Source organism: Cephus cinctus, unplaced genomic scaffold, assembly GCF_000341935.2.
Source record: "Cephus cinctus unplaced genomic scaffold, Ccin1 Ccin1_scaffold0330, whole genome shotgun sequence".
Classification (NCBI taxonomy): Eukaryota; Metazoa; Arthropoda; class Insecta; order Hymenoptera; family Cephidae; genus Cephus; species Cephus cinctus.
Genome location: NW_014333027.1, coordinates 2762106 through 2783083, shown reverse-complemented (window position 1 = coordinate 2783083; position 20978 = coordinate 2762106). Strand labels below are relative to the sequence as shown.

Genomic DNA, 20978 nt, shown 5'->3' with positions numbered 1-20978 from the left:
TGATGTAATCAGTCGCTTTTACTAGGCTACAAGGATATCGCTTTTGTATTACGGGACTTTCATTAATCTTGATTTTGTTGTTCCTTGTAAAAAAAGTGAGTAATACAGCTAATGAAAAGTACGCGAGAAATATATATATATATATATATATATATGTAATATATCATAAATAAAAAAGAATCAATAAAGTACAAAAATAGTTTATCCTAACAAAAGCATCTCGAGTGCAACGCAATGATGAAGTCAAATCAATTTTTATGTAAAACAGCTAATGAAAAGTACGCGAGAAATTAAACGTGATGTAATCAGTCGCTTTTACTAGGCTACAAGGATATCGCTTTTGTATTACGGGACTTTCATTAATCTTGATTTTGTTGTTCCTTGTAAAAAAAGTGAGTAATACAGCTAATGAAAAGTACGCGAGAAATATATATATATATATATATATATATGTAATATATCATAAATAAAAAAGAATCAATAAAGTACAAAAATAGTTTATCCTAACAAAAGCATCTCGAGTGCAACGCAATGATGAAGTCAAATCAATTTTTATGTAAAATGACTCTTTCCCAAGAAAGAAATGTAGCTTCGTTACCTCATGACTTCATAGCGAGTCTAGGACTGAGATGATGAATCGATAATGTGCTCAGTATTTCAATGCTCTCTGGCATAAGGATAATATAAAAACGTACCATGGCACAGAAACACAATGGACTCGTGTAGTGCATCTACAATACTTTGTAATAAAGAGTGCGAGACTTCCTGAGACGTCAGGAACGATGCTGTGTGGCAAGCGCATTGAGAATAAGCCCTGAAACGGGGCGTTCTGCCTACCAACATATGGATTCTACTCAAAGAAGACACATGAATTCTTTAATTTCTTATTTCATTTTTAAGGAACAAAGTTGATAATAAAAAACATTTCCTAGCTATTTTTAAACACCTCTATAGCAAGTACTTCTCACTGTTGACTCAAATAACGAACTGATTTTAAAATGCACTGCCATAAACTTATTCAGACATCACATATATCCCAGGCATCTTTCAAATCTCTGAAAGACAATTTCTGTCTCACTCGATGTCTTATAAACATTATGTGTTGTCTGTCTGGGTCGATTCACGGTTTTCATTCATGTCTACACGTTTTGTATAATTTTGTATTGAAATTTCTGTATTTTGTCTTCCTGTTATTCTTATTAAACGAGTCATTTCTTAACTTTGACTTTTATTTACAAAACTAGTTCTTAATTGGATAAATTAAATTGATTTATATATTGTATATGTTGATTGAACGATTATTTAATTAAACGAAAGAACTGCAGAAGCGCAGTTCTTATTAGTAAACAACTTACCAAAGATATAAATATGTTTTAAATTTCATATTATTTGAGCTAGTTTACAAAATTCAATGGTAACGAAAAAAACCGATAGTCAGTGCCATCTGTTATGAAAAATGTTCGACGACTGCATATACTGCTCAATCGATAATTTAAAGAATGTACATGTTCATACAATTTATGTTTGTTACATCGTCTTCATTAATTCAGAGGTACACTAAGAGTCTTAATGTTTAAGATAATTGAATATAATTGGCAGGGTAAATAAATACAATAGCTAAAAAATTATTAGTTTATTCATAGTCGTTGCACGTTAAAAAATATATAGTTTAATTTCAAGTCATGCTAGGAATCATCTTCATGGATTCCAAAACGAAAGGATGACTTTTTACCCGATTTCATTTCCACAATGTTCACATTAAGATTTGCTTCGGTGAGGTCAGTATCCACTTTGAACTTTTCGCCGCTCTCGGCTTTCAGTGAAATCTGAAACAAAACCCATAGAAACATACTAAAGTTGCTTCAGGTGTGGGATGTTCTTTTTTGACAGCTCGAAAGTAATAAAGTCTCTAGCCAGTCATACATGGCTTGGTGTACAATTGTTAGAAAGTATGCACGGGCATGATTTTACAGTGAAATATATTGTATTATTCTACTTTAACGTACATTACATTAATTTTATGGAAAACTACCTGTGATTTGCTAAAGAATGCATAGTTTGTGATCTGTTAAAAAAACACGTTTTATTCGTGCATAGTGTCTTAGAGTAGCGTTGACCATTTAAATATCAAAATATATAAGCAAACATCATTAAATTTACCAAACCAATTTTTCGTGTATCCTTCAAGTCATCACTGCCTCCCTCAAATATCTTGACATCCACTTTATTGTCATTGACTTTTGGAATTTCAACAATTGTCTGTATCTTTATTGGAACTATCGTACCGGCCGGAATCACAATAGGATCAGCCTCACCAAATTGAACACATAAAGATCTGTCCAACGAATGCACTTCTACGCTCATGGAATTGAGTTCGCGATCATGCATCCTATGAGATATTAATAAGGCTGATTGCATTGCAGCACCGATCGCCATTGTTTCATCGGGACTCCATTTGTTGGATACCGTCTCAGCATTTGGGAAAAGTAGCGAAATCTTTTCTTGCAATTTTGGAATCTTCATTGTACCACCACAAAGGACGACTTTATTAATATCGCTGTGCGAATATTTACTATCTTGTAGGATCTCGTCTATAGGGCCAATATATTCAGAGATACTTGGTCCTATCAGATTTTCGAAACGTGCACGAGTTATGTTATGACTGAAATCAACACCGTCGTTTAACGATTCTACAAAACAATGAGCTGTGGACATCGTAGAGAGGACGTGCTTGCACGTTTCTGCGGCGTTATTCAGTTTAGACATGGATCTTCGACTTTCTGTAGGATCCAGTTTGTACTTGTTCCGAAATTCACCAGCAAGATATTCTGCCAATATCCTTGTTAATTTATTTCCTCCGAGTTTTGAATAGTATCGTGTGGACAATACTGTGTATGTGCCTCCAGCAACACGTATTAGAGTTACTTCGCTCGTTACACCACCTATTCGGTATACCAGAATTAGCCTGAAAGTAACCATAAGACTCTGTATACTTCATTCAAAACAGTTTTGTTTATGCTAGGGATATCTAATAAAATGTGTACTAACTCTGATTTCTTTTTGTTCTGACCAATGCCATACGCTATGCATGTAGCTGCTGGCTCACTGATAACTTGTAACACTCTAAATCCAGCTGCTGTTGCTGATTCGCTCCATGTCTTGAGACTTTCTGCAGAAAAACGTAGTGGTGCACATAGCACTACATTGTGCTCATCATCGTCATGTGCAGCTGTTGTAGAGATATTATACATAGCTTCAAATATCATTGTTGATACTTCAACAGGTGATATTTTCTCATTTTTCTCTCTCTTTTTAATCAGATATCGTAATTCATCTGATTCCTTCACTAATTTACTAGGACTGTTATTTATTGCTAACTCCAATTCAACATCATCAATATCCTTGTTCATTAATCTTTTATTATTAAGCACTGAAACTGGACCATTTCTAAAGAGCCCAGTTTTGGCAGCCAATCCAATAACCTGTAATAACGTAATAACTTAAAAGACACGTATCGCAAGACATTACGATTTCAATCTTTGCATGAAGTAAAATATACAAAATATGAAACCAATTCTCTAGTGTCTACATTGATACTAAATATAGTACAAAAAATTATTAGTAAAAATGACTAAAATAGCTTATTCAAAAACTTTATACAACTTATTTTAAAGACTTCAAACCTTTTCAGAGTCATTGAATGCAACGACAGCTGCCGTAACTCGATCTCCAGCATCATTAGCGACAACGTCCACATTGTCGTCCTAAAAATAAACATATTTAATATAAACCGGCTGAATGTAACACGAGGAGAAACAGAACTAGTGAGTATTGAATCAGTACAAGGATTGATTTAACCTGACAGTAGTTGCATACAAATTTACATATTCAAAAAAGGGAAGATTTTCTCTAATTGTTAACGTAGAACATTAGTAAATCCTCTACTTACTTTATAAATTGCTAAACAGGCTGATGTATTTCCCAAGTACAGCCCAAACGAGGCCGCTGCAGCCATGGCTTTTCATACACCTTTCAATACCCAACCTGTTCTATGGCAATCCTGCCAATATACGGAAATACCAATGTTTCCATTTTCTCATTGGCAACACTGGAGAACGTTATCTAGCCGTATAGAAAATTCAAAAAAAGGAAGTGAATATTAAGAATTACACAATACTATATTTTAAATCATTATTTATTATGTATTATGGAAGTTAGTCTTTCAATAAATCCACTAGTCTACAGGTAAAATTCTTTTTGTCAGCTAATGGGAAATACAATCATAATCACCATCACGTCACTTTTTATTACAGTCGTTACGCGCTATTTAAATATTAGAAATGCCTACATATATAAAATACGTCGGACACAACACTGAGACAGTACTTGACACAGGTCATATTGTTGGAATAAAAGTACGATAACCGAGTAACAGTATAAAATTCGTAATTATCCATTTTGAATGATCATCAGTTCCATTGGATTGCAGAGGATGAAATGTAAGAGAGAAAAGAAAAGAAAAACATAATTCATAATTCATAATTCACTGATATCTCCTTCGTTAAAAATTATCTTATTGCTAAGGTGACGATATGCGTTCGAATATCTGTCCCTTTCACGATATGCGATGTAGGAAAAATTTAACATATTCCTCAACATTATAAAATAAATAACAGTAACATGAACGGAAACATTATCATTTTTAAGAAAAATCAAAACAGAAACAAAATTATGAATGATCAAAAAACCGAAGAGATTTTAGCACCAAAATGAAATTAAGGTTTGCTATTCTCATGGACTGCAAAAGATTTTAATATAAAAGTAAATATTGAATGTTATTAAAAAAAAATTTTCTTCAAAATACCTCAATTATAATGTGTACTTGGATTATCCAGTGATTCCGTTAGAGTCGATGCATAATTCATAATAAATTACACGACATTGTAGTGATAGCCAGTTAGCGTTCAAATTTTGTCACTTCTTTACATACTATTCATAATAAATTACTTAAAATTACCATCATACAAAACACGCATGTATAAATATTCTCATGTGTATTATATAAGCTATAAATAAATATCCATTTAGTTGTGGCCAGCAGCAAAGAGTTTGCCATTTGTGTAATCGATTCCAAAAGAGAACCAAGTTTAAAAAATAGAATAATTCAGAAAGTGTAAATGTTGTGCATGATATTCTCATGTGGTCATAATGATAATAATAGACGACGATAAATGAAAAATAAAGAAGAAAAATACTTTACAAATAATCTCACAATAAAATTGTTAAAAAATCCTATATTGCTGACCAATAGACAGCCTGAATCGAATGTCATGAACACAAAAAAATATATATATATATATATGCATATAGCGGGCGAAGAAATAATTTTGACCATCTGAAATATATCCGAAACTATTAGCCACAGAAAAATTGTTCCAACAAAAGTTGCATAACAAAGAGAAAGTGCTAATGATTTTGAACTAGTGAACGTGCTTTGGAGATTTCAACATCATCCTAATTGTTGAAATGAATTGACACATTTTATTTTTTGTGGTATGATTGATATCTGCTTTTTGTTAGAAAAATTTGTATTAGACTTTAATAGTTTTGGCGATATTTCATGTGATCAAACCCATAGACTCACCCTAGAGAGAAATTGAAAAACGCTTTAGTACGCGATATAGTCATCAATTATATGTATTACTAGATTCCACTTATAGTCCGTCTAATGCGACAATTAGTCTTTAAATGCAAAGACGACACTTCGCATTGAATATAAGACTGTTGATTTAATTACTATCTAAGTTTTAAGTCTATACACCGTCAATGGTGATACTTTTAAAAGAATATACTCCAATAAGAGCAATACACAGAATAATCTTAAATTAATAACCAGTAGCTATTGCAATTTCCTAATCAGACTGAAACAATTAAAAGTCACTATAATTCACTTTAAATGGAATCTTCACAACGGGAAAATACCTGTAAAACTTGCATCGCAAATTGAAAGTGACACGCATGACGGTTTATTGACTCAAGTTATCGTCGAATTTTTAGAGATTTTTGAAAATCGAGTGTATTCGATTTTAAAAATTAGACGGCAACGGGTCCCGTTATATAATAAAGAACATACGCATAAACGCTGTTCGTAATTATCGCTTAAATGTGATGATAGCTAAAACAATGTAGATTCCATATGTGTAAGCACTAGATTATAATAACCGGTAGTATTTTTCTTTTCTTTCTCTTCTTTTTTACCTCCTGTAATACAACGTAGAATGTGAACTCGCGTCCCTTCTCGGTCGAGCCGATCGTGAATTCTGCTGGCGATCTTACCGTATGTGCTATTTAATAAATAAATAAATATCCGTGCCTTGTACACGCATGCGTATATGACTAAGCGCATAAAATGCGTGTACATGTGTGTCGTTATTATCGCTGTGCGTTACATATGTAATAATTACAGACATCTGACAGTATTCGATACTCTATTTCCGGGCTAACTTTGCGCAATTATCATTGCACTTTCGCTGTGTTTTCGTGGTTATGAGATTCGGCAGATCGTAGCGAGATTTTTCTAAACTTTCATGTTCTTAGCTGACGGTGGGTTTTTGTCGATTGTTCGTCAGTCATTTGATAATCGAAAAAGAAACAAGTAACGTGTTGCTTGGTTAATTCAGTCAGCCACTCGAACGCATTTACTTGTTGTATTTATCGTTTTATCAAATATAAAAGATACCCTCCAAACTTCTCTATTTGAAATAACTCGGTGCCTTCTAATAAGCCACAAAACGTCATTTCTAAAGACGTACAAATTTTCCAATTACATTTCTAGAATCATTTTTTACGGATGGCAGTATGAACTTCGGGTAGAGTTCGACGTGCTTCCAAAGTATTTTAATTATAAAAGACTATATGTTATCGATGGCAGTATAAATTTCAGGTATGGTTCCGCCTCAACGCCGAACCTGTGTTCGCGGTCTTCATTCAATTTCATTGATTTTTTAAAATAGAATAAGTAACACTCGAGTTACTCTGTACAATAACGATGCGCATGAAATCAATGGATTTGTAGCGATATCACGCAGAGCGGAAAATACCACTCGTTTATTATACTTCATAATTTCATAAGTTTAGAGCTACGATAAAATTGGCCAGCCTCGTTTCGCAATCGTATTTCTCAAAATTTGTTGAAATCTTTGATATTATTATCCGCCGTGTTCGGGAGTTACTACAGGATTCTCGTTGCGCCTTATATACACGTCTCCAAGACGAGACAGCCATACGTCGTATCTCAGCAAGCTTCCACAAAACTTGCAGGAAATAGCCCAGTGCGTCCTGTGCGCTGTTGTGTTCCCTTATACCACCCGTCGTCGCGCTTCTTATGAACATATATTATGTCACCAACGCGCAGCTCTAACTCGAATTCGCTATTTGGTGGATACGGCACAATACAACGAAACCTGTACACCCGCTCTCTGAACTCAGTAGAAGCAGTAGGCAGAGAAGAAACAAAAAACATAACATAAGAATGATCATTAAGAACAAAGAATTAAGTTTAATAATGGCACAGGCCAATTATAAGGCACGACCCGTGAAATATGTGGTAGCATATTATGCTTTTAGTAGAAAAAAAAAAAATAATACATGTACACATACTGATATTACGGTATCTGAAACTCAAAACTGGCATTGAAATTAATTGAACGAGTTTACGTCCTGGATGAGAGTTCCACAAGTTCCTGTTATTAAACTTTTGATTTCAAAATGGTACGTGCCACATATACGATTGGGGTATATGTCACATTTTATTTTAAATGCGATTATATATAGCTACATAATGTCACGGGGTCGTTCCATATGGTAAACCTGTTTGCCTGTAAAATTTACGACGTACTCACCTTTCTCTCGAAGAAGGCTGCTGCCTACTTTGTTTTCCAGTACCGGCATCTAGAGAGTTACTCTTACGATGATGACTCCCAACAACGGCACCGACTACACCATCACCCGATCTGCCCAAATCCAGGAAGTAGCGTGTGGACAAACGAAGGCAATCATATACTAAGGATCTGGTATACCGTGTTTCATGTGGCGGGAGATGAAGAGTATCTAATGGGAGTAGGAAGGAGACGTGGCAGGAGCAATCGGAATTACTCACCTAGTATGACATTGTCTTCTAGAAAACTATATGCTTTACAACGCGTATTTAACATAACGTGTAAACAAGGGTGGAAATATAAATATACGTACCCCCATTGCTGCCAGTACTATAAAGAAATTCATGCTACTGTGCAGACTAGAACGTTCAATATTAACATCACAATGCACAATGCAAATGTTAAATGTCAGTGATTATATAAAATTGTCGATGATAGCAAGCCATTGAAATTTAATTGACAGTTCTGATCCTGAACCTTCGCGACGCAGTATAGGAAAATATTCCAAATGTTTGGCACATTAGAAATGGCGACTAACCTCTGGAGGAACGAAACTGGCAAGGAGGGACGCTCCTTGTGTTTAAGTCTCTGTGAAGTAGTGGCGTGCCCTTGACCAAGGCCTGGGTACATACGGTGATGGCTGTTTGGAGTATTTACATCCTGGCTTGGTCCCACCTGGAGCAACTGACTCGGGCAAGACCCTGACCTAATCGCCAATAATCCCCCCCAACGAAATTAGAGCACAACACATTTTTCAGTGAATATTTTCACTCTTTGTTTCCATCTGCTTCTTTATTTTACTTTGAGTATAATCCGGTTACTATCGCTGTCGTAGGAATTTGCAAAGTTCGTATAAGATGAATATATTCACAATGCACTTATAGTAGAAAACTGAAAATGTGCGTATAAATTTGTGCATAGAACTTGTTGCTAAGTCATGCGGACTAACTATTAAGTGTACGTACACGTAGTTATGAGTATCATACGTTAATGAAGATTAGAGATAAATAGTAAAATTGTAATGCAAAGCAGAACGAACGACAAACAATAACACTAACTCATGAAAATGCAATGACAAGTATGAAAGTTCTTACCGAACATGTATCGGGTTTATGGAAGCCACTGAATTCCCATCGTCGAATACTGGATTGTCCATTGAATAAGAAGCAGGTGGCGGCGATTTCGACTTTTTTATGTTCGTCAAGCGACGCATCAACGAAACAGCTTTATCCTTTTTTTCTTTTGGCTGTAACCATAGACGTCAAACCGATATTATCCAAAATTATCCATCTGTATTGTGATGTAAATTTATACCGTTATGAAATCTAATACCTTTTCGGCACTTTTTGCACTAGTTGCAGCTGTTGATACAGACGTATTTGGCGGCGGGGTAACACCACTAGCAATTCGCAGAGTATTGTTAGGACTTCGATTTAAGTCTGATGTAGTGACTGGAGGTGGCATCATTGTTTGCTTACCAGGAGAAGCTGTAATTTTGTATATTTGGCGTCGAATCAATTATGAATAATGTAGCTCAACCTTTTCTAACAATTACGCACCAACGTTAGAAGACATAACGGCACTGTGACTTCGTCCAAGAGGATTGGCAGCTGCTGCAGCTTGTTCAGAATGCTGCGTTTGGTTTTGAACCTGACTCTGTGCCTGACCATGCCAAGAAGATGATATAGCAGGAACGGGACTAGCAGCACGCGGGGGCAATTCCGGTGGCGGTAAAGAACGCAGATTATAGGGCTGCGGAGCAGGACCTTTGTTCCTTGTATAAGTCATTGTTAAACGTGGTTCCGTATTCATTGATACTGATGTTAAAGGATTACCCTGGTGGGAAATCGCATTGGGTGATGTACGACAGATACCGCGTTGACATCTAAGACACAGCAGACACGTTCGCATTAGTATTCCTTATAGTCGATGTACGTTTCTGCACGTACTTAAGAAATTTGCATACTTACTTTGCCGGTGCTACATAATTTCCTGGAAATACACCGCATTTTTGCGTGCGATTCGATGTACCCTTGAACCAGCCATCCTGACAACGCTCGGTTACCATATAAATTCCACCCTTGCGTAATTCGAGTTCGTCTGTTTTTTGAGGCTTGTAGGGGTACAGTGCTATGTAAGTTGCAGGCAAGTGGTTACTGGTAGAATTAGTAGGAGTACTTTGTGATGGTTGGGCAAGAACTAGATCGCTGCTGCCACTACGTCTGTGTCGAAGTGCATGTTCCGAACTCCCGCTTGTCTATTAAATGTACAAGATTATTTTATTTCGATCTACGTAACATAAATGATATTTTCTCTATGATAAGTCCTTACTTGGGCTGAGGAGAATGACTCATTGCTGGCTGCGTCACCACTGCTCAATACCGCATCCATTGCCGGACTTAAAATCTCAGCACTATGTCGATGATGAGGATGCGGGTGATGTCCAGTGTTAACGGCAGTAAAACTGTGTCGCTTAACATTGTGCCTATTGCCAACTGCTGGTGGAGAAGTTGCTGGACTACTTGGACTACTTGGGGCGGTACTTGAACTACTAGAAGTGCTTGAACTATTTGGAGTATTTGGTGTAGTTGTTGTAGAACTACCGCCAGATGAGACAGTCGAACTTGAGTCGGACACCGGAAGTGCTGCGGTCTGAGGAAGTTCAGTCTTTTTTATTTTGATAAGACATTTTTCTTATATTAGTGGACACTTACTGGTGGAATTTGCGGTCGTGGCTGACTCGCTGCTTGTATATTTCGAGAATGGTCTGTTGGGATCAGTGGAGTAGTTTCTTCATTGGTTGGGGTTGGTGGAGCAACTCTTGATGGACCTGGTTGTGCACTATTTAGGTTTTGAAATTAATTAAGTCATCTAGATTATATGAATTGACTGTTATATTAGAAGAACATCCTTACTTTGTTGACAGCTTCATTAAGGCTCTAGCAACGCTATTCAATTCTACAAATGCCAATGGAAATATACCAATGCGATCTAAGAGTTTGCCTTCTGCCCAATTTTCGTCGACCCTTCTAATTACGCTGATTACCTCGCCCTAAAAAAATGAGTCTGTGTTGTGCGTGCGAGAATGATTGGCGTATAATGTGATAAATCTACCTTGTTAAAAGTGAGGCAACCATCCTCGTCATCATTAGTCATTCTAAAGTCATACAGTGCTTTACACTGGGGCACATGAGGAGGCAAAGGAGTCATCACCTTAAATGGATAACGTATAATCAGTGTAAAAAGCTTCAGAATTATAAATTGTTTTTTCATAAATACCTGAACATAAGACAGTGGAAAAACACCATGGTTGTTACCACATTCTCCAAAATACCAATTATTATCAATTTTTTTGCGCAAAACAATAATGTCTCCTTTTTTAAAACTCAAATCCCTATAAGGAAGAAACAACCAAATAAATGTATAAAAAATTCCATATTTAAAAGTAATATTTGAAATAGTAAACTGACCCTGGAACTTTAGAAATGTAATCATAAATGGCTCTTCCGTATGGCTGATTATGGAGGTGCACTTGTTTGGCTGCAGCATTAGCATGCCTCGTAGGATCAGTAGCAAGCACAACAGGTGCTAAATTGGTAGTAACAGATGCTGGAGCAATCTGATGCCCACCAAGCAGTCTCTGTGGTCCAGGATTACACCGCAAAGGTGTTTTAATACCCTTGGGGGCAGCATTACGCATACCCTCTAAAATCCTCATTAACAGAACATTTGGTGGTAAATCATCAATCTTTGCATCGACTAATACTCTACACTCTGGACATCGTAGCTCGCGATGAGTGCTCACGATTTCCTCAAGGCACTTTTTACAAAATGTATGTTGGCAAGGGAGTACCTTACTGGATGTATCCAATCGCTCAAGACAAACTGAACATTCTAGCAAATCATTCAGCATACACTCATCCATTTTGTATGCTTAAATCGCAATTATATTTTTTTTTTTATTATTCACTCGTCTCTTTATTTTTTTAATACTTCGAAACTAACTTCCTTCCGCTCCCTTCTATATCGCATCAAGCACTCACTCTCACTCTGCCCCTCTCTTTTGCACTTTTTTCTCGCAAGTTCAGCGATCTTCAAATTACAAGCTATAGGAGCATTGATCCAGTTAGTTATCAAGAACAATTTTTTTTCCGAAGATAATTTCTATGTCCTTTAGATACGAGAAACGGCGACCTACAACGATAGGAAAACGCCTTGTTTCTAACGTACCAACGACAGCGCTGTCAGCCGAAACGAATGTACTTCTGGTTCCAATTGCAAGACTTTCCAGTGCTCATCCTGACCACTAAGTTAGTCGATCAATCCTCACAATCACGTAATACAGACGATTCACTCTTTCGATCACGAGAGAAAAGGACCGAGACATTATTATTACGCGATCGGTGTCCCTGTTTCATTGCGACCGTACGAGCTATCTGGGTCCAATATGATTTTAGAATCAATCACACTCCGCCATTTCCGGCTGTATTTTTTTAAACACTCTCCACAAGTGCGCGACGATTATCTTTCAGCTAAAGTCATCGAGCACAAAAAATACATGATACTCTTCTCCTAGATCCAGATTCAGCTTTTGTCAAGTTTCCAGCATAGTGCAGGAATGGCCGTTTGCCAGTCGCTAAAAAATAATCAATAAGTAACTAGAACTTGTCCAACGAATTTTTTTTTCCCAATGCTGATGAAAAAATATTGCCGTACTTCCAATAATCACTTATCAGACTTCAACCTAATACGTTTTTTAATTTTACAAACATTGATAGTTCTCTTACGATGTCGAATTTAGTTTAAACAATTTTCTCAACGTATGAATTCCCCAGGATCCTTTAATTTATCACAGACTGTACACGAATGACGTCATTTTCCAACGGCTGGGGGTGGCGGCATTGACTTTAATGGGGGAATTGGCGCGTGTATATGTGCCTTGTGGCAGTCGTGGCACTCGTAAGCCCCTTTAGGTCTTAGATTGTGTCAGTCGCTCGGCAAAGCAGCAGGTAGTACTTGTGTGTGTGGCTTTGACAAGAAGATACCGCGAGCAAATCTACAGAAGGAAGGGTGGTCGTTTTTCACGTCAAAGTCATTCTCTCGCGGTCCATGTGCTCTACTGAATAAAATGCTCATCAAGGAATTGTGAGTAACGATGCATTTATATATAACGATTTGAACAAGGCCACAATAAGTGGTCCTTGGCCCGAAAATTTTAGCCGAAGTTGGGGGTATGGGTTGCTAATCTTTAATGGAGAGGGGGATGGCCTCATCCCCTTTTCCTTGGCGGGGATGGGTGGAAGCGCTAGGAGAAAGAAAATGCATCAAATTTGATGGGACTTTAAAGAAAAAAAAGAAGAAAATATGAGGACTGTCTGGCTATTGATCGTTATCGCGTGCGATACTACACGCAAAACGTGATTCGTCATATTGCAACCCGTAATAAGAACGTTTGCCACTTGTATTTAAGATTATGTCGAGCGTTGCAATATCGTGACTCAAGGACGTATTTGACACTATTAGACCATGACTTTTAACACATAATTCATATGTTATCTGTACTTTTTTGTCTTCTGTTACAGCCGTGTTACCCTGCCTCTTACCGTCGAAGAGGTATGTCACTGCCACTCCATAAGGTCTCCCTATGCTCGTCATTGTGAACCTCTCGGTCTACACGCGCCGAGAGTGAACAACAGAACGGTTCTCTTAGTGATACTGCAAAATCTTACGAAGCTACGACTCACTTAATGACTGTTTGCCAGTTGAAAAATATACCCTTGGTACTCTGGTCCTCCCCTTATAGTTTTACGTCTGTGCATGAGGCCAAGCCTGGTCTCTAACGAAGCACAGCCAAATAACTCATCTTTTTAAGCAATAATCATTTCAAATTTATTGAGATTTCTATTTTAAGTTTTTTTTTTATAGCTTCAAACATATGGTCTTAGGTTTTTGCTTGTCTAAAATAAATGAAGCTTTTGATTTTTGCTTCATATCTTATCACTGTATGCTTCAGAACAGTATAGTTCATATATCTTTCAACTGCTTCATCACTATACAGAACTAATAATCTTAATTATTTGTCCCTTTCTCTGCAATATTTTTAAAGTATTTCAACATGTAGATTTCATTTCAGTTTCTTCAGATATTGAACACACTCGTTTTTAGTCCTTGTTTTTTATATCGCGATTTGATGTTATACTGTTTAATGGTTTCATAAATTGTTGTATAATATTGTATTCATAGAAAATGTGGTGTATATGTATCTTCATTTGTATTCGCAGTACCAAGTTGCTCAACTGTACTCAGTAGCAGAGGCAAGTAAGAATAATACAGGAGGTGGTGAGGGTATAGAGGTTTTGAAGAATGAACCATTTACGGACTACCCATTACTTGGTGGAAAATATTCCTCAGGTCAATATACGTACAAGATCTACCATTTGGCAAGTAAAGTGCCAAGCTTCATCCGACTTTTGCTACCAAAAAATTCCCTCGAGATCCATGAAGAAGCCTGGAATGCCTATCCTTATTGCAAAACTGTTATAACTGTAATTATCCATACTCCATTTATATCTTATATACACTAATTAGGTAAAAGCAATGAATCAGAAATAAAATAGAGCATCATTTCATTTCTTAATTTTTACAGAATCCTGGTTACATGAAAGACAATTTCGTCATCATGATTGAATCCTTCCATATTGGTGATGTTGGAAATCAACATAATGTAAGTTTACACAACAGTGATTGAAATTCATATTATTTGATACTTTTTCTATAAATGTATACTAGTAATCATCATGATCATTATAATCGTACAATATCGACTTTGACTGACGTGCTATCAAACGCCAATATCGAATTGCTTAACAAACGATGTATTACAAACTAAAAAGTTTATCTAATCGTACGATATTCTAATCCTATGTTTTAATCATTCAATTATGAACTGCAGGTGCACGAGCTGTCTGCGGATAAATTAAAAGTTAGAGAGGTCGTTCATATAGACATAGCAAATGATCCAATTCCAACCGCTGACTATAAAGTCGATGAGGATCCGACAAAGTTTAAGTCCCAAAAAACGGGTAGGGGACCACTCGTTGGCAAAGACTGGAAGACCAAGGTTCAGCCAGTAATGACCTGTTACAAGTTAGTCACTTGCGAATTTAAGTGGTTCGGCCTTCAGACAAGAGTTGAAAGCTTCATCCAGAAGTCCGAGAGGCGTCTCTTCACGAATTTTCACAGACAGGTGTTCTGCTGGATAGATCGTTGGTACGGACTCACAATGGAAGACATTAGAGCCATTGAAGATAATACGAAGGACGAATTGGACAGGGTAAGTAACATTATTCAGAATTTTAAATGAAAAAGAATTAAAATTGTCAAAATGGGCTCGATTCTCATGTAAAATTCTTTTATTTATTATTCTTTTCTGCAGCAACGGCACGAGGGCGAAGTTCGGGGTATGCGCGCTGAAGATTGAGGCTTTAATAGCTACTGTTAAGTAAGATTAAACCAATTTCACTATATCCAATAATGACACACACATTACACATATTACACACGCGATCGTCGTTGATCGGGACAGTTTTCACAATTTGTCTAGATTCAGTGTCTAATTATTATTACTACTGCGAACTTTAATTTATTTACCTTTACAAGCGTTTTAGATAAATGTACCTACAGTCAAAGATTATTATTATTATTATTATTATTATTATTGTACAATATTACACGCGATAAGAAGAAACCGATGCAAGATGGAATCTGTTCGCAAGTAATGATAACGCGTAAACGCCTGAGTCTGATAGGAGACCGATATAGAAAAAATTGATAATTATTAATACTATAGTAGTTGGATAATATTAACGATTAACGTTTGTTAACGAGCAATTACCAGATGCTTGCTATAACAAAGTGCGAGCTCTCCCGTTCATGGATAGTTGCGCAAAATTGCAGTCAATTTAAATGAAAAAATCCGCATGTTTCAAAAGTCCGATAGGAATGGGATAAAAATGGAAGAAAAAAGCAAAGAAAAGAAAGTATAAGAAACAATATGATTCGGTGTCGATCAAGTTTAAATTTGGGTGAGATTCGGTGCGTGCATCGTTAAATGGCTTGACATATGATCTTCCTGAGGTTTACAAAATGAATTTAATTGAAAAAAGAAAGCTTGAAGATAAAAAAACTAAATAAAGGATAATGGCTATTGAAATCTATACACAGTGTCCGTTGAAAATTCGTCTTCGATGTTCTCGCGTAAATGTTTCTCTCGATCGTCATACCAATAATTAATATTGCCAAGCATAATATTGTGTCGTCGATTATATCATATAGAAATGTAGCGCCAGGGTAAATAGAACGTGTGTGCGACACGATCGATAAAACCATCGTAGAACTTTTGTCATTTCATTTTTGGCAGAAGGCACCGACGACTTGGGGCGTCTCCTGCGGCGCCTTCGAAATTACATCCACTGCGGCAATTGCATAAATGTCAATTCGATGAATTCGCCGCGTCGTAGATTTTCTTTAGGACACTTCCCCAAAACCAAAAGAAAACAATTATAAGATAATTAAAAGAAAAAATTAGAGATGTTCATCAACAAACACGACGCAATATTCTTCAATATCTTTTCCATTAGGTTTTTGGATTTTATGTTTTTATCCGTGCATTTAATCAGACATCAGAGACACTAGTGAATTTTCGTATTAGGCTGCGATGAGAAAAGTCACGTTTAAACATTACCAGTTGTTTAATGAACGTATGAATATGAAAATAATCAATGTAAATCTAACGAATTGAAGGGAAAACAAAAAATATATATATAGGCATATGAAAATAATTCTAGCCTTGCGCCAAATGGGTGTTATGGACATGAAATTAGACTATGTTTCAATTTTGATGACAGTGCAGAAGTGGTTGAACGTTTAAACGGTATAAAAGTGTTATGTATATAAATAAGGCGCACGATGAAATTGGAACTGAAAATATAAGAGTACGACGTGGAACGCGGCCGTTCATGATGAAAATGAGCCGAAAAAAATATACATAAAATAATTGACTTTTCCACGACTACCCGGCACGATCTCAAAGAAACTTAACACTGGCTATAGCTATTAAATAATTATGAACCAGGCTTTATCCGTAGCTTTTAATGTCGATTAAGATTTCCCGTATACGCTTAAAAAAAGAAACTCGAATAACAGTTGCTTGCACAAACTAAACACATTATGCGTACCTTTATGTTACTGTTTATAGTTTAAGATACGTAGCCATATCTTTGTTTCATGTTGCAATAGAGAACATGTGATTGTTTTCAATTGGTGTGAGATATAATTTCCGTATAGTATAACAAAAAATAATTTTTGCATCGCACGGTGGTCGCTGGGAAAATGGTATAAATGAATAATATATAGTCGTAATGTCACGAAGAAATGTGTCGGTCGGGATGCCACGTCGTGTAGTAAACGACTATATATTTGTGAAAGACGTCATAATTTTCTTCAGAATGAATTTCAGGGTGCGCAGTATCTAATAGCTGTGTCCTAATAACTATTTGATAGTTAGGCATTAGTTGTTCCTCGCGACAGGAAAACATGAATTTCGCGTAGCGTTGCCAAAGGGCTGATTAGTAAGAAGAAAAACAATCCATATATATATATATATATATATATATATATATACATACATACATATATGTTGGAAGAGCCATTTGGTGAAAAAACGCTAATAAATTCCGAAGATATTAAAGCATATAAAATTTATTCATTCCTTCGATAGTACAAAAATATGTCAAGGTTAACCATTCTTTCATGTATAATATCAAAAAATTATTTACATAACTTAGGTTTCAGCCTTAAAATTTTGAAAAATTTCTATACAATGCAAACACCCATTAATAAATATTCATTCCTATCATGCACAGAAGTATCATATCTATTTTTAAATGTCGTTGGGTGCGTTTACAGTTCTCTACGTTGCCACAACGACAATGAATCAATCATGAGCAGCAATTATTTCTCAATAGAGTTCCTCAGTAGGACTGAGTGTAAAGGCAAGTAGTTTAATTGAGTCCATATTCTTTCACGAGATTGCCAGCGATGACTAATCTTTGTATCTCGGACGTTCCTTCATATATTTCTGTGATACGGGCGTCCCTGTAGTGACGTTCAGCAGGCATGTCAGTCACATATCCCATTCCTCCTAAAATTTGAATACACTGATGCGAGCAGAATGTGGCAGCTTCTGAGGCAGCCAATTTCGCCATAGCAGCTTCCTGTTGACCCACATCATTAATTAATACAAAGTTCCTTTTGAGATATAAATAATAGATAAGAAGATCGTGGAGCGTGCCTTCGTATAAGGTTTCTCAGCATCTTTGAGATGAGCAGCACGCCAAGTAAGTAGACGAGCACTCTCGAGTCTTAACGCCATATCAGCGATTTTCTGCTGAATTGCTTGCAGCTTAATAATCGCGGTGCCAAATGCAATACGTTTGGATGCATATTCCATTGCGCATTCTAAAGAGGCTTGAGCTATTCCAAGGGCCTGGCAGGCGATGCCTATTCTACCAGCATCTAAAGTGAATATAACGTTTAATAATAAATTTAACAATTTTGTTCTTTGTTTAATTATTGTTACCGAGCGTCATCATGGCTATCTTGAAACCCATTCCTGGCTTTGCTAAAAGATTTTCTGCATGAATTAAGGAATCCTCAAATATTAGAGAACACGTGCTACTTCCTCTAATACCCAACTTGTCTTCTTTTTTCCCAAGAGTCAAGCCATCTGTTGGATTGTTGAATATGAAGGCACTGATTCCTTTATGCTTTAGGGATTTGTCTGTTGTAGCAAATAATACTCCTGCACGCGATTCAAATGCGTTTGTGATCCAGCACTTTGTGCCATTGATTTTGTAATAGTTTCCTTCTAACTTGGCTGTGGTGGATGCTGCACCTGCATCTGAACCATTTCCAGGTTCACTTAAGCCAAAACATCCAATTTTCTCACCACTCACAAATTCAGTTATATATTTTTCCTTTTGATCTTTTGTACCAAACTTGTCTATGGGTCCCAAGTACAATGAATTGTTAACACTCATAATTACTCCTGCACTAGCACATCCTCTAGAAATTTCCTCCATTGCGATGGCATATGCTAAGTAATCTAGACCAGTGCCTCCTACTGATTCTGGGATAGCTATAGCCATAAGACCAAGTTCACCCATTTTTTTAATTTGCTCCTTTGGGTAGAGATGCTCTTTATCTATTTTTGCAGCTATTGGCTTTAATTCTCCCTCAGCAAAATCTCTGTATTTAAAGAATGTCTATTAGATTTTCTATACATTTGTATTATGAAATTCAATGTAATACCTGCATGTCTTGTATAACATTTGATGAGTTTCAGATAAAGAAGACAGTGAAGCAATGCCTCGGTAAACGCCATTAATCTTAGAAATAACACGATATGTACCTGGTGGAATATTAAATTATTGTAACATATTAATGAAATTGATTTAGAGAAGTACTTACCAAACATTTTCAGGCACTGCATTTTTGTCAACAATGAATGATTGCGAAAGTATAGCAAAGTACACTGTTTCCTGTTTGATTTCTTTATAAGTAATACTTTGTACTTTATAAGTGCAAGAAAACAAGTGAATCGCGCCAATAACACACTTATAAGAGGCAGCTGATGTGTCAATCTTTCATTGTTGAATATTTTTTAGGATCTGGCCGATTTTGGAAGACGGTTCAAAGTTCTGAGTGATATGTAAATTATACTATACACAACAAACTGCGCATGTAGAAGTATATTGTGTATTTTTAGTGGCTAGGGACTTTTTCTTTATGAGACAGTATGCATGGGTAAAACGGCAGTATACGACTCCAAACTGAAGTTGGCTGCTAGTGACTTAGGTTTTTTGAGGTAGCGCCATCTGCCGTATATAATGTGAATCGCATGGAATAGTCACGCCGCCTACTAGAAAAAAAATTAACCATATTTAAAATTATAAAACCAATTTATTTTTATTGGAATACACATTGTATGTATCAATTAATGAAGATCTGAAAAAATATATTATACATAAATTTATATAATTTACTTACAAATTTCGAAGCTGAAACCTCTTCTTTCATCTTACGCAAACTATTGTGAATCGAGAAATTGATGCTACGTCAATAATTGGTGGCTCTGAAAAGTGCCGATTTTTTGGGATTTCCTCCGTCGACGATTCCACTTCGAAATCTACTTCGCTTGCTTCCATTGCGTCACTGTCCTCTGTACTGTCCACGTCGTTGGATGGAGGTGGATGAACGCGAGCAATGTCTTTCAAAAACGTTTCAAAAGGATCAAGAGCATCTGTTCGCAAGCGTCGGTACATAAACTCCACCAAATATGAAGAGAACATGCCTTTGCTGCGATTGCAATCCGGCAGTTGCCGTTTTACCAATGCTCACAATCCTTTTATAACGTTTGTGGAAGCACCAATCTCGAGATCTTTGAAAGTCAATTAATGATTGACGATCAGATGCTCGTAATCTTCTGATCTCGTTGTTTTGCAACTACGACATTGCCAACGATATTTGCCCGAAAGAAATTCAGTAGTGCATAGAATCATGTCTTTATCGCACACTGGACACCTGAAAGTCCGAGCTATAAGTCCGTATCTTTGAGCAAAGGTGATTACCTCCATAGAAAGTTTCTCACATAGTTTGAACAAATCTACAAACCGGATCACCATTGCAATCGATCACACACAATCCAATTTACGCAAAAGAAATAATAGCACACTTGTGTTACACGCTTTGCGAGCTACTAACGAAAATCATGCTCCTACATGTTTTACGAAAGCAGACGATACATTGCTGCAAAACAATCTCGAAGCAGTAGATTAAATTTAATGCTCAATGTACAATCACGAGCTTGCACTTATACATACTTATATTTTTAAATAATATTATTTATAAATTAAATATACACATATTTAATATAAAAATATGTAATAATATCTTCATACCAAAATATATGTATACATAATA

General features: G+C 36.3%; 4 protein-coding genes across 8 annotated transcripts; 1 reads left to right on the top strand and 3 right to left on the bottom strand.

The window, feature by feature from the left end:
- Positions 1-1618: 1618 nt before the first annotated feature.
- On the bottom strand, positions 1619-4103 carry LOC107266649 (heat shock 70 kDa protein 14). The gene is made up of 5 exons (XM_015737342.2): positions 3950-4103; positions 3684-3764; positions 3049-3482; positions 2161-2965; positions 1619-1826 (listed from the first exon to the last, which is right to left on the bottom strand). Exons 1-5 carry the CDS (start codon positions 4013-4015, stop codon positions 1686-1688), a joined length of 1527 nt encoding a protein of 508 aa, XP_015592828.1. The 5' UTR covers positions 4016-4103; the 3' UTR covers positions 1619-1685.
- On the bottom strand, positions 4009-12689 carry LOC107266647 (SH3 domain-containing RING finger protein 3). Of its 4 annotated transcripts, none has more exons than XM_025083992.1 (13): positions 11408-11862; positions 11217-11331; positions 11052-11150; positions 10853-10989; positions 10652-10778; positions 10269-10604; positions 9908-10194; positions 9497-9822; positions 9270-9424; positions 9032-9183; positions 8476-8643; positions 7902-8012; positions 4009-4122 (listed from the first exon to the last, which is right to left on the bottom strand). In XM_025083992.1, the coding sequence occupies exons 1-13, from the start codon at positions 11860-11862 to the stop codon at positions 4119-4121; spliced, it is 2472 nt and encodes an 823-aa protein (XP_024939760.1). In that variant the 3' UTR covers positions 4009-4118. The 4 variants fall into 4 exon arrangements, with proteins under 4 accessions (XP_024939760.1, XP_015592823.1, XP_015592824.1 ...); XM_015737337.2 differs by lacking the exon at positions 4009-4122 and adding an exon at positions 4178-7478 and having other exon boundaries at positions 11408-12689; XM_015737338.1 differs by lacking the exon at positions 4009-4122 and adding an exon at positions 4178-7478 and having other exon boundaries at positions 10269-10589.
- Positions 12690-12893: 204 nt separating this feature from the next.
- On the top strand, positions 12894-17255 carry LOC107266655 (phosphatidylinositol transfer protein beta isoform). Its single transcript, XM_015737350.2, has 6 exons — positions 12894-13082; positions 13520-13550; positions 14219-14482; positions 14584-14661; positions 14890-15270; positions 15373-17255. Exons 1-6 carry the CDS (start codon positions 13066-13068, stop codon positions 15415-15417), a joined length of 816 nt encoding a protein of 271 aa, XP_015592836.1. The 5' UTR covers positions 12894-13065; the 3' UTR covers positions 15418-17255.
- A 425-nt stretch (positions 17256-17680) lies between these two features.
- Positions 17681-19748, bottom strand: LOC107266651 (short-chain specific acyl-CoA dehydrogenase, mitochondrial). Of its 2 annotated transcripts, XM_015737343.2 has the most exons (5): positions 19467-19747; positions 19308-19407; positions 18577-19244; positions 18289-18512; positions 17681-18211 (listed from the first exon to the last, which is right to left on the bottom strand). In XM_015737343.2, exons 1-5 carry the CDS (start codon positions 19486-19488, stop codon positions 17999-18001), a joined length of 1227 nt encoding a protein of 408 aa, XP_015592829.1. In that variant the 5' UTR covers positions 19489-19747; the 3' UTR covers positions 17681-17998. The 2 variants fall into 2 exon arrangements, with proteins under 2 accessions (XP_015592829.1, XP_024939763.1); XM_025083995.1 differs by lacking the exon at positions 19308-19407 and having other exon boundaries at positions 19467-19748.
- Positions 19749-20978: the final 1230 nt, after the last annotated feature.